The 14,114-nt window shown below is 35.5% G+C and overlaps 1 protein-coding gene across 10 annotated transcripts in view; it reads right to left on the bottom strand.

Annotated features, from left to right (window-relative positions):
• The window catches only part of UBR2 (ubiquitin protein ligase E3 component n-recognin 2), a 129,153-nt gene that overhangs the window by 88,304 nt on the left and 26,735 nt on the right, over positions 1–14,114 (bottom strand). For 8 of the 10 annotated variants that reach the window (XM_023545647.2, XM_003403912.4, XM_010587621.3 and 5 more), the window contains 2 exons: positions 4,288–4,366; positions 2,260–2,373 (listed from right to left, as the gene is read on the bottom strand). The exons of 1 other annotated variant lie outside the window; for it this stretch is intronic. In XM_023545647.2, coding sequence (XP_023401415.1) covers positions 2,260–2,373; positions 4,288–4,366 — 193 coding nt within the window. The remainder of the gene's footprint in view (positions 1–2,259; positions 2,374–4,287; positions 4,367–14,114) is intronic. One more of the 10 variants, XM_023545657.2, reaches the window with a different exon arrangement.

Raw genomic sequence — 14,114 nt, 5'->3', positions numbered from 1 at the left:
ATCCTGCTACTGCAGTGGGAAAGCTGCTATAAACAACATATAAATGACTTCCAATAAAACTTTATGGACACTGAAATGTGAATTTTATATAATTTTCACACGTCACAAAATACTATTCTTTTGAATTTTTTGAACTATTTAAAAATGTAAAAACCATTCTTAGCTCACCAGCCAGCCCAAGACAGGTAGCAGACGAGATGTGGTCTGTGGGACTACAGCCCACTTGTGGCCTATATGATGAAGAACTGTCCCATCCCAAATGCCAAGAGTTGAGAAGATTCATGAAACTCCCAAACATTATCCCTACAAAATACATTACCAAGCTTTTGCTAGCCTTTTTCTTGAAATGCAGGCTGAATGTACACCAAAAAAATTATGTTGAACAAAAGGAATTTTATGACAGGCTAAAAAAACTATATTCCAAGAAATATATAGGTCTCTTTCAGAGGGGGACAGAAGCTGGCTGAATGGACATGGGGAATACAGGGTAGAGAGAAGGAGTGTGCTGTCTCATTAGGGGGAGGGCAACTAGGAGTATATAGCAAGGTGTGTATAAATTTTTGTATGAGAGACTGACTTGATTTGTAAACTTTCACTTAAGGCATAGTAAGAATAAAAATAAAATAAAATAAAGAACATATAGGTCTCTTTCAGTTCAAGTATAAATTGTAGAAAACCTAGATGTATTTATAAATTTAGTGAGTGGAGACCAGATATGCCATCTTTTAAGTAGTCCTTAAAGACTTCATATTTCTTAACTGAACTTTTAAAAATAACAGTTAAATGGAAGAGTTTGGAGTTTTTACTCTCTTTCAGGTTCCTAGAGTATATACTTTCTAGGGCATGACCATATGATTTCAGCCAGGCTGTGGCTGGCATCATCTTAAAATTCAGAAAATTAATCAGAGAACACACTATTTGATAGCCACCCCATTAATATATAAGAATAAGCCAACAAGGAAACTGCAGGTCCAAATTTTTTTCTTAGAAAACTATGTTAAGTCTATTCAAACACAAGGACAAAAAGGTAACAGAAGTCCCAAAGTGGTTTTAATCTTTTATTAGAGTAGAATTCTTTTTTTTTAAAAAAAATGTTTTTATTAGCTTTGTATTTTTACATACAGATCTCCAATCCAACATATAAAAAAAGATAAAAATGGAGCCGGTCCAATTCAAGTGAAGAAATCCTGGAGCCTTCACCACTTGGTATCTCCCTATGGCAAATTCCAGAACACTTGCACAAAGTCTCAGGTTTCCATGAAACGCTGTTTAAAAAGACACTGTTCTACACCACAGAGTCTTGGTCATTCCATTAAAATATCTGAGACCTGCAAAGTATGTGCATCAGCAAGGACTATTAATGTCCACTTGCCCTAAATCAGTACCAGGCCTACTGACACTGTTACACATACCCACCTCCCTGCCATTTAAAAATAATAAAATCTAGATTGCAACTCATGTTACAAAACAGTATGTGTATAAATTTTTGAATGAGAAATTAACTTGAGCTGTAAACTTTCACTTAAAGCACAATAAAATGATAAAATCTAAAATAAGGGTCTTCAGCCGAACATCAAATTGTTGCAAACAACAGCAGCAGAAATTCAAACATTTATTTAGTGGGAAGGTCCACGACATCATCACAAATATTTAGGAAAAAAAAAAAAAAAGGCAGGACCAACAACAAGAGAATGCACATATTTACAGGTGGAGTGGGTATAATTTGTACTGAGCTATTATCTCCATGCTTGGTCCCATTGCATATCCAATGGCACTGATTTACTGGGAGATGCTGGTTAGGATTGGCTGCCATGTATGGCCATACGAAAGAAATCTGGCCTACGAAGCCTTAGTTACAACACAAATATACAAAAACCAAGTTAACTGGTCTACACATACTAAAAAAAATTCCTTCAATAATAAATTAGGCCTTAAAAAAAAAAATTCATACATACGTAAAACGAAACGAAATATCGAAACAAAAAGACCTAACCAAATTAAAACTAAAAAAAAAAAAAAAAAGGAATTTTAAACTGAATTTGTAGAATTTCAAGGGTATACTACTAGCAATAGGACAGCATCTACCCCCCGCCAAAAAAGCAAAGAATTTTCCAAGTACCTTTAAGCACTGTTAATAGTGACAAGATTATTTTGCTCACCCTTTTTCATATTAAAACCTAATCCCTATGTCTGAAAATATTTCAAACTCATGGTTAAAAGAGTATTTCCTTCAAAATAACTTGGCAAAAATGTTTTTACCTCCTCTTCCTCAATTTCAGAGGTGTTAAGTTCATGTTTTTGACAGTAAGGTCCCTCTTTCCAAGCTTCAGTATCACCACAGTCACAGAAACCTCCACCTCCTGAAGTTGTCATCTTGAAAAAAAAGTGTAAAGTATCTTGTCAACAACTATTTACTAAGGGCGATTTAAATCAGCATGTAAATAAGAATACTGAGTGCTAAGCAAATAACACTGCTTAGGCGTTTAATTTCTCTGGAGGGGTACTTACCTTCATTAAATATCAAACTAAAAATATTTTAAAGCTTATTTTAAAATATTTTAAAGCTTATTTTAAATAAGCCTATAGGCTAATCTAAGTGATTTAAAAATAAAATAACCTACGTTGTAGTGTCTAGGAAACTACAGATACTGTAAGAAGTAGAATATGTCCACGTACATGATTTCCTTAATTAGGAAAACCACAATGACCACAAGGGTTTTTTCAGCTGTGTTTTGGCTAAATTGCTATAACGTTGGTATCTATACTAATGGGTTGTGGTGCTAGAGTGTAGTATAACAGATTCAAGGGCATAAAGATTCCTACAGCTTCTGTCTCCTGGAAGAGTCTTAGAGATCTTTAAGAGAAAGTTACCAACAAAGACTACAGATATGTTTATTTTTCTTCTCCAACACTCTCTAAATCGCCACTCTTTGAAAGGCCAGGTAATAGAGAGGCTCAGGAAATAGAAAAGTGGACTGTCTGGTAAAAAAAAAAAAAAAGTTTTTACCACTTGTGGGGTTCAAATACTATTCACACCTCCTCTTAAAGTATGGCAGTGATTCAAGCAATCTAGTAAGATAGAATCTATAATTAATAATTAGTAGACTGGAAATGCTGCTTTTCTTACAATACTGTCAAAAATAATTATGAGATGCAGTAATTTTTAGAATGAGTCCTATCCAATTCTCTCTGAAGAATTTGTGTGTTACATATCACAATACAATGAATATAACCTCCACAAACTACAGTTATTCCCAAAGGCTGCAAAATATATACACCCAGAAACATGGGCAGGCAGCCATCTTGAAAATGACAACCCTATCCTACAGCTTAAACGCTTGTTTCTGTTATCAAATACAGGTAGAGCAGGTTAAAGGAAACTGGGATTCTCTTGCTGATTTATGAGAACAAAGAGAACATACAAGAAAGAAGGAACCTAATGTGGTTGTTTTAGTTCATCATTATCAGCACATAGGTAGAGTAAGTAAAAATAAACAGGAGGAACAGTCCTGAGCCCAGCAGGATTTTTGTTCATTAAGAACAATGATGATATATTCCTTCTCCGCCTTTTCACTTGAGAATAGGGTGAAAAGTTCCATCTAACCTCTAAATCGTCATGTCTCTGTCTTCAATTTCCAGTAGAGGAATTGGGATAGGCTTAGGGGTAATCTGCCTCTACCTGTAACCCTGACTTAAAGGCAAATCTATCTGGTTTCTGAAACATATGACTGCATTACAGCAGTGAAAGAAAAACAACACTGGTAGGTCTTGTGCTCTGGAGCTGGACCCTTTTCCTGCACTGTAGTCGACGCCTCTTTAATATTAAGAAATGACAAATCTTCTGTAAAAGATGATCATAGCACATTTCTTAAATGTATCATCGTATCACTTTTGCTTATGCCTTTTCTTTCACATCCTCCCTTCAGAACCTCCCTCTCACATCTGTAACTCTTACTTTTATCCTTTAATTTTTGATAATTCTTTTCATAAACCTAGAATTACAAAAACGATAAACATAAAAAATAGCAAAGCAAAAACAAACTATTTGAAAACCAATACGGAAGAGCTGATATCTACACTGTCATTCTTAAAAATGTGTGTCCCAAGAGGGCTGAATTCATAATTCACTTCTACACTGCTATCATATGTTCAATGGTATTTAATACCACATTGCTAAAATCACTCTCCCCCCTTTTGAATACTAAATCTTTGGGTTTTAAAAAGGACGAAAAGGTATCTCATATGAAATTCAATACTCAGTACGGTTATTATCTTGACATTACTAACCCTATATCGATGGTCTCTGTGAACACTTCCCAAAAAGCACTCCATGCATAAAACACAAGTTGGATCAACTGCACAGTCTCTGTAAAGTTAAAGGAAAAAAAAAAAAAAATCAGAGTCTCATAAAGTAACTGTGTGTTTCATAACAGAATAGCTTCAAATTGGAACCCATCCTACAAGAGCCAGAATAGAAGTTTCTTGGTGTTATAAGAGAGGAAATAATCATTCCCAAAGATCTTTGATCAATGAAATCAGCTTAAGACTTTGCTTCTCATACTGGATGTGTGCTAGGGAATCTTTAAAGGCATGGCATACGGGTTTTTATTATAGAACGGTAGTTTTTCTCAAAAATCTGGGGAAACCGTATTTTATACTAAAACACAGATGTATATGGAGTAGATTCAAAATCTGCATAGTTGCTTAAGATATATTATCTCCAGGCTTCAAATAACTCCCTCTAAGTAGTTATTTTAGATCAAGGGTCTTTAAAGTAATGAAGAAATTAAATGTTTAAATTATGTTTAAAACTTTATCAAATTTAAATAAAAAATGTTTAAATTCTAATTTAAATGGGAAATTAAACTTTCTAAGTGTTCAATATACAGACTGACATGGATGTCCTCACTTGGTCCACATGTTCAACTGTCACGTAACACATATGGTCCATGAGGCATCCTGAGGGGGAAGTGAGAGTTCTACAGGTAGATGAGTTGACAGCGCTGTCCTCAGTTGTTTCACTGGCCTGCATCATACTGCCAGTTAGACGCATTTACAGATCATATCTTAAATAGGAGAATCTTTATGATTCCAGGAAATGAGACGCCGAGTCATGAGTAGTTACATTTTCACAACATGTCAACATTATCTTTAATTGTGTTCTGGTTGTTCAGTTTCTAGTAATCTAAGTTTCCCTGCCCCATTAAGTTCTCATTTTTGCTTTAAATATCGACCTTTTGATCTCACAGAGATGGTTTTTGGGTAAAGCACCATATGTACAAGTAACATCCTTTATTTTATGAATGTTGTTTTGCTAAAAGATGATCTCAGGAAAGTTTTGGTTCAAGGTTTAGAATATCTCAGGGTGACAGTCTCAGGGAGTTCTCTGGTCTCAATTGGTCCAGTTAGTCTGGCCTTTTAAAAAAAATTTTAGTTTTGTTTTACATTTTTATCCTATTCTATGTGGCGCCATCTATTGTGGTCCTGGTCAGACTAGTCAGTAGTGATTGCCAGCTACCATCTTGTTCTTCCGGTCTCATATACTGTGTTGTAATATATGGTAGGGTAAGTTTCCCTTTAGTCTCCTTTTTTTAAGGTTCACTTTTTTTAAGCTATTCAAGAACTCTTATTTATTCTTCCACACATCATTTAGTATAAGTTCACAGAGCTCCTTAAAAATATCCAACTTTCAGGAGTACTAACATCCTTATAAGAATAAATTATCATATCCAATTTAATTTTCTATGTCCTTTATTAAAGTTTTAAAATTTTCTTCACACGAATGCTTTGTATTCTTGATTAGATTAATATCTAGGTACTTTCTGGGTTTTGCTGTTTGAATTATATATGTGTGTATGTACATATATATACATATAATTACATATATATATAAAATCTCATTTTCTAGTTGGTTAAGTTTGATTAAAAAAAGAATACTATTGATGTTAGTACCCTTGATGAAGCAAAAAAAAAAAAAAAAAAAAACCAAACCTGTTGCCACTGAGTCGATTCCGACTCATAGTGACCCTAGAGGACAGAGTAGAACTGCCCCATAGGGTTTCCAAGGAGTACCTGCGCATTCAAACTGCTGACCTTTTGGTTAGCAGCCATAGCTCTTAACCACTATGCCACCAGGGTTTCCTGATGAAGTAAAGATAGCTCTAATAGTTCACTGATTCTGTCCCTCTACCCCCAAAGTAAATGAATGTATAGTCTGTATATTATGACAATTTTATCTTTTTCCTTCCAATCTTTACATTTTTTATTTCTATTCCTTATAGTGCCGGCACTGAACTTCAACAATATGCAAAACAACAGCAGTAATAGTGGGCATTTTTGTCATGCTCCAGATCTTAACGTAAACACATCTAAAGGCTTTCCATTAAATATTATGTTCCTGTAGGTTTAATGAGAAAGTTTCTTCCTAGAAAGAATCAAGCTTCTATTTTGCCTTTCTATGCCTCAGGGTAATCAAAGGATCGATGAGGGACTATTTTTCTTTTATACAAGAAGTCTAGCTAATAAAAACAAACAAACGATAAAATGAGAATACCACAATTTTGTTATTTCTAATGAAACAGTGTTTTCAATCACTTCATATGCATGCGAAAGCTGGACAATGAATAAGGAAGACTGAAGAATAATTGATGCCTTTGAATTGTGGTGATGGCAAAGAATACTGAATATACCATGAACTACCAAAAGAACAAACCTGTCTTGGAAGAAGCACTGTCAGAACGCTCCTTAGAAGCAAGAATGGTGAGACAGCGTCTCACATACTTTGGACATGTTATCAGGAGGGATCAGTCCCCGGAGAAAGACATCACGCTTGGTAGAGGGTCAGCGAAAAAGAGGAACACCCTCAATGAGATGGACTGACACAGTGGCTGCAACAATGGGCTCAAGCGTAACGATGATTGTGAGGATGGCATGGGACCTGGCAGTGTTTTGTTCTGTTGTACACAGGGTCACTACGAGTCGGAACTGACTCGATGGCACCTAACAACAATGAAATAATAGACCTAGGCAATCATCCAAACCCCAAAACCCATTGTCGTCGAGTCGATTCCGACTCATAGGCAATCTTCACTGACTGCTAAAACATTAGGTAAAAAGGTTGACGTATGTATGCATGCATTGATATATCTATCAAACACCTGAACTGACTGATCAATCTTAACAAAATGACAGCAGCCAAGCATCATGTGACACATTAAGAACTAAGAAATTATACACAAGTCCTTATGAAGTTAAAGTTATTACAAGTTATTATGGATTTAAAAAACAAGAGGCACAGTAGCAAATGCAATGTGTGAACTTTGGGTCCACATTTATGAATCGATCAGGACAATTTCAACCCTGGCTAGACATTAGATGACATTAAGGAATTAGTGTTCTTTTATACGATGTTAATGGTTGTGGGGCAAAAAAAAAGCTACATACTGAGTATCTGTTGATAAAAGGGTATGATGTCTGGCATTTACTTTAAAGTCATCTGGCAGGACAGAAAAAGAATTATGTGCACGGGGTTTATAGCCTAAAAAGAGTTGCCATATGTTGATAATCGCTGAAGCTGAACGATGAGTACATGTCAGGTCCATGATACTATTCACACTACTTTTATTATGTTTGAAATTGTCAGTAATAAAAAGGATTTCAAAGTTCAACACCCAGACACATAATAAAGTTTCCCTACATACCTAGTTTGCTAAGAATTTATATCATAAATAGCTACTGAGACTTCTAAGATACTTTTCTGAATCAAATCAGAAGAACCTATTTTTCTTCTTTCGACTACTAAAATGATAAATCACACGAATACGTTTTAAAGTTGAACTACTTTTGGATTCCTGGCTAAACTCCATGTGATTGTGATGTATCATTCCTGAATTCAGATAGCTCATGTTTTATTTAGGAACCTTTGCTCTACAGCAATAAAAGAAATGGTTTTATAATGCTCTTCCTCTTATATTGTCTTTATCCAGTTTTGGAATCAAGATCATACTAGCTTCATAAAAAAGCTGAGCAGCTTTTACTTTTTTCTCACTTCCTGCAGTAACGCGTAAGAAAGGAATTAATTGTTCCTTTAAAATTTGATAGAATTTACTAGTACTACCATCCAGGCATGGAAACCCTGGTGGGATAGTGGTTAAGGGCTACAGTTGCTAACCAAAAGGTCAGCAGTTCGAATCCACCAGGCACTCCTTCGAAGCTTTATGGGATAATTCTACTCTGTCCTATAAGGACGCTATGAGTTGGAATCGACTCGATGGCAATGGGTTTTTTATCATCCAGACCTAAGAGTTAACAGATGCTTTTTTTTTTAACCAAACCAGCAGTTTGAATCCACCAGCTGTTCCTTGGAAACCCTACGGGGCAGTTCTACTCTGTCCTATAGGGTTGCTATGAATCGGAATTCATTTGACGGCAAAGGGTTTGGTTTGGTTTTTATCACACAGGCACAGATCTTTGACTATTATCCCAATATTTTTCATATTCTACCAAGTTGCCTATCATTTTTTCTAGAAATTTATATATTTCATCTAAGTTTCCAAATTTTCTTGGTTCCTGGCACTTTCGGTGTTTGGTAATTTTTCCATGGCACCTCAAGGCCAAAAGATAAACAGTTCTGTTTATCAAACAGTTAGGCTAAAAAAAAACTTAGCATCTGTTGGACACTGCCTAACTTCTCAAACTTTCCAATCAGATTGGTTGCTACCGCCCTCATTTCCTAATCCACATTGATTTCCACAAAGTATTTACTTATCACAACAACCGCAGAGAACCCAGCTTTCCAAGACACAATGCCATTAAAAGGAATACCAAAACCAAAAACCAAACCCAGTGCTGTCGAGTTGATTCCAACTCATAGCGACCCCATAGGACAGAGTAGAACTGCCCCATAGAGTTTCCAAGGAGCGCCCGGTGGATTTGCACTGCCGACCTCTTGGTTAGCAGCTGTAGCATTTAACCACTACGCCACCACGGTCTCCAAAAGGAATACAGTTAAGTGTATTTTTCAGTTTTCATTTTGTGTATTCACATCTTTTTCCTAATTGGTCTTGCCAGAAATTTGGCTTACTAATTATTCCAAAGAGCCAGCCTCTCAACTTTTCTATTTCATTTTCAGATCTTGTCTTTATTATTCCCTTTCTTATTTCTATGAGTGCTCTGTTGTTCTTTTTCTAGCTTCTTGAGCTGAATGTTTTATTTTTAATTTCAGAATAATTTTAGATGTACAGAAAAGTTAAAAAAAAAAAAATAGTAGGGAGTTCTGTATATACTTCACCCAGCTTCTAATGTTAATCATAGTTCAATTATCAAAATCAGCAGATTAACACTGGCACAATACTATCAGCTACAAATCCTATTCAAATTTTACCATATTTCCCACAAAAATTTCTTTTTCTGTGCCAGTATCCAATCCAGGATCCCACAATGCATTTAATTGTCATGTCTCCTTTATCTCCTCTAATTTGTGACAGTTCCTGAGTTCTCTAGTCTTTCATGACCATGATACTTTAGAAGAGTATCGGTCAGTTATTTTGTAGAATGTCCCTCAATTTGGGTTTGTTTAATGTTCTCATGATTAGACTGAGGTTATGCATTCTTGGCAAGAACACCACAGAAATGATGTGGCCTTCTCAGTGCATTATAACTAGGACTAAATGAAATTGATTTGATATGTCTTATTCCTGGTGATGCTATCTTGGTTAAGATAGTGTTTGCCAGATTTCTTTACTGGGAAAAAAAGTTACTATTATTCACTTTATAATTAATAAACATATTTTGGGAGATACTTTGTGACTATGCAAATATCTTGTTTCTCTTCAAACTGTCACCCGCTAATTTTACCCTCCAACAGTGGATCTTGCTTACAATTATCACTGTGGTGTTTGCCTAATGGTGATTTCTATTTCCCTCATTCCTGCTTTATTTATCAGAGTTCTTCAGTTAAGAGAGAACTGACCCTTATCTCCCATTTGTTTATTATTCAATTATTTGGTTATATTAGTGTGGACTCACAATTATTTTATTCTATGGATTATAATCTATCGTTTTTACTTTGTCGCTAAAATTGTTTCAGTTTTGGTCACTGGGAGCTCCTTCAGGATGGCTCTTGTGTCCTTTCAACACGTCCCACCTTTTTCTTGAGCACTTCTGTACCTTCAGACACTACCAGATGCTCTAGACTTATTTTGTATTTTCCTTGCCCCAACTCTGAAATCAATCTCTTTTCCAGTGAGCTCCAATTTCTTTTATTGGACAATGGTATTTAGAAACCAGTATCTAGACAAATGGAGCCCTGCTGGCACAGTGGTTAAGAACTCGGCTGTTAACCAATAGGTCGGCAGTTTGAATCCACCACCTGCTCCTTAGAAACCCGATGGTGCAGTTCTACTCTATCCTATAGGGTCGCTACGAGTCGGAACCAACTCGACAGCAATGGGTTTATCTAGGCAAACACAGAGATTACTTTTTTTTAGAGACTGAGTATAATTCATATGCCATAAGATTCACTCTTCTGAAGTGTGCAATTTCATGGTTCTTAGTATACTCAAAAGTTGTGCAACCACCACTACTATCTCCTTCCAGAACATTTCATCATCCCCAAAAGAAATGCTGTACCCATTGGCAGTAATTCTCCATTGTCCTCTTCTCTCAGACCCTGGCAACCACTAATCTACTTTCTGTCTCTATGGATTTGCCTATTCTGGACATTTCATATAAGCAGAATCATATAATACGTGGCCTTTTGTATATGGCTTCTTTCATTTGGCAAAATGTTTTCAAGGTCCAGCCACATTGTAGCACGTATCAGTACTTCATTTCATCTTACAGCTAACGTTCCTGTGCATTTTTCAGTTGACAGACACTCGGGCTGTTGCCATTTCTGGCTGTTATAAACAACGCTGCTACAGCCGCTAGCGTCCCCGTTCCTGCATGGACATACGCTTTCACTTCTCTTCAGCACACAGCTAGGAAGAAAACTGCTGGGTCATAAAAGGTCATACAGTAGCTTTATGTCTAGTAGTCTGAGAAACTGTCAAACTGTTTTCCACAGCAGCTACACCATTTTACAATCCTGTCGGCTGTGTATGCGAGCTCCAACCTCTCTGCAGCCTCACCAACACTCCTTACTGTCTGCCTCTTTGAAGTGGTATTGCATTGTGGTTCTGATTTGCATTTCGCAATTATTAACGATGCTGAACATCTTCTCATGCACTTGTTGGCCATTTGCAGATCTTCTTTGAACAAATGTTCTATTCAAATCCTTTGTACATTTTAAAAATTGGGTTACTTGCCTTTTATTGCTGAGTTGTAAGAGTTCCTTATATGGATATGATTTGCAAATATTTTCTTCCACTTTGTGGACTGTATTTTCACTTTCTTGATTCTGTCCTTTGATGCACAAAAGTTTTCAGTTTGAATTACGTCCAATTTATCTTTTTTTTTTTTTTTTTACTGTAGTTGCTTGTGCTTTTGGTGTCATACCTAAGAAACCTTCGCTTAATCTAGAATCACAAAGACACCTATGTTTTGTTCCAGGAGCTGTGTAATTTTGGCTTTTTAAATATATTTTCTTATATTTAGGTTACTGATCCATTTGAGTTGACATCTGCATACTGTATGAAGTAGTCTCCAACTTCCTTTTTTGCATATGTGTATCTAGTTGTTCCTGCACCATGTGTCGGAAGACTACTCTTTCCCATACTGAATAGTTTTGGCAACCCTGTCAAAAATCAATTAACCATTACACGTAAGAGTTTATTTCTCTCTGATCTATCCCATTGATTTATCACACAGACTACTTTTGTAACTGTTCTATGTATACTTGAAAAAATACATATTCTCTTAAAGAGTTCTATTATATTTGATAGCAAGTCTATTAATTGTTCAAATCCTAGGTATCTCTGGTTTGCTTAATCTATCAGTTTCTGAGGGGCAGATATTAAAGTCTCTAATAATAATTGTTTATTTTTTTATTTTTCCCTGCAGTTCTTCCTTGATATATATCAAGACATGATTGTTACATGCATATTTGTTCATTATAGATATTTGTTTATTGCTCCTTTTAAAAGCATACAATGTCCTTTTGTGTCCCTTAAGCTTTTTGCCTTAAACACTATTCTGTCAGATATTAAAACTGCTACTCTAACTTTCTTTTGTATTATATTATTTGCCTGGTATACTTTTTACCCATCTTTCTCTTTCTGCTTTCAGTGACCTTTTTTTAGTTTGTTTCCTACAGATAATATTTTTGGATTAAAGAAAAATATCAATCTGAGAGCCACTGTCTTTATATTTTTATATAAAGAAGAGTAAAGCTAGAGCTGGCCCTCTAGGGGTTTGTCCTTTAACAGAAAAGACAGGTGTATATGGCGTCAGTGCCCCTTGTTAAGGTCCGTCTTAAAGGCACCCAGGGTTGGCCAAAGTCGGTGCATTTAGAGCACTCACAATGTTAGGAACTGTCTAAAGCAGTCATCTCTAAACTCTCTCAATCACATATCGCTTCTATCAAAATGTTCTGAGCACACATCTATCTATAAATACCTATTCATATTAAATATATACTGATATTATATTTTACATGTATTTATAAGTTATAAACATGTACAACTGCACTAATTAGTCTCTCCCAATTATACCACAGTATAACAGAAGTCCTAGGAGTGGAAAAAATTAGGCAGAAAAAATATTTGAAGAAATAAAATTTAAACTTCCCATATTTGGTAAAAAAAAAAAAAAAAAATCAACTTATAGATCCAAGAAACTCGACAAACCCCAAAAGGCTTCATACAAGGAATATTAAAAAAAACCACTGCGGTCAAGTTGATTCTGACTCCAGTGACCCTGTAGGACAGAGCAGAACTGCACCATAGGGTCTCAAGGAGAGGCTGGTGAATTTGAACTGCCGACCTTTGGTGAGCAGCCGAGCTCTTAACCACTGCACCACTGTACCATTAGGGCTCCGCAAAGAATATGCACCTAGGTACATCAAGTCCAAACTATTAAAGCCCAAAGATAAAGAGAAAATCTTGAAGACTGCTGGAGAAAACCAACGTATTCCATACAGGATGCTGAAAAACACCAACAACCTCCTGCCCCCATCAACTCAAAATTCTATATTCAGGAAAAACATCCTTTAAAAATGATTATAAAATAAAAACATTTTCAGACAAATATAAACTGAAAGAATTCATTACCACACTGAAGGGAAATGATATCAGACTGTAACTAGGATCTAGAGCAGGAATCAGCAAACCACAGCCTGAAGTCTATTTTTGTACAGCCTGCAAACTAAGAATGGTTTTACACATTTAAAAGGTTACAAAAATAAACAGAAGAAGAATATACAACAGAGACCATACATGGCCTGCAAAGCCGCTACCTGGATGTTTACAACAGTCAAATGTTTGCTGACTTCTGACCCACAGGAAGGAATGAAGATCACTGATGTACATGTGGGCAAAAGTTAAAGATTATATGTATTTTTTATGCCTAAAAGGTGGCATAAAGTGAGGAACAGAGGAATAAAAAACACATCAGACAAACAGAAAACAAAGAAAAATGGCACACCAAAATCAAGATACACATTAATAATTATAACCAACCAAATAATCACATTAAATATAAAGGGACTAAACACACCAATTAAAAGGCAGATTGTCAGACTAGATAAGGAAAGGAATATCAAATTGCTGCTTAGAAGAAATGTACTGTAATTATAAAGACACAAATTGCTTAAAAGTAAAAGGATGGAAAAAGCTATAGCATGAAGACACTAATCACAATAAAATTGGGGTGGCTATATTAACATCTGATAAAATAGACTTTAAGAATAACACCAGAGTTAAAAAGGAAGGACACTGCATAATGATAAAAGGATCAATACATCAGGAAGTCATAACAATCATAAATATATATGTGCCCAATAAAAAAGCTTAAAAATACATGAAACAAAAACCAACCTAAAAGAAGCAGACAAATTCACAATCACATTTGAAGATTTTAATAGCACTTTCTAGTAACTGATAGAACACAAAAAAATCAGTAAGGATATGGCAGTCCTGAACGACATTATCAATCACTTTGTCCTAATTGACATTTAC

The sequence above is a fragment of the Loxodonta africana genome, chromosome 1 (genome assembly GCF_030014295.1).
Source record: "Loxodonta africana isolate mLoxAfr1 chromosome 1, mLoxAfr1.hap2, whole genome shotgun sequence".
Lineage (NCBI taxonomy): Eukaryota > Metazoa > Chordata > Mammalia > Proboscidea > Elephantidae > Loxodonta > Loxodonta africana.
Note: the sequence above shows the minus strand (reverse complement) of the source record. Positions and strands in the feature narration are given on the sequence as shown.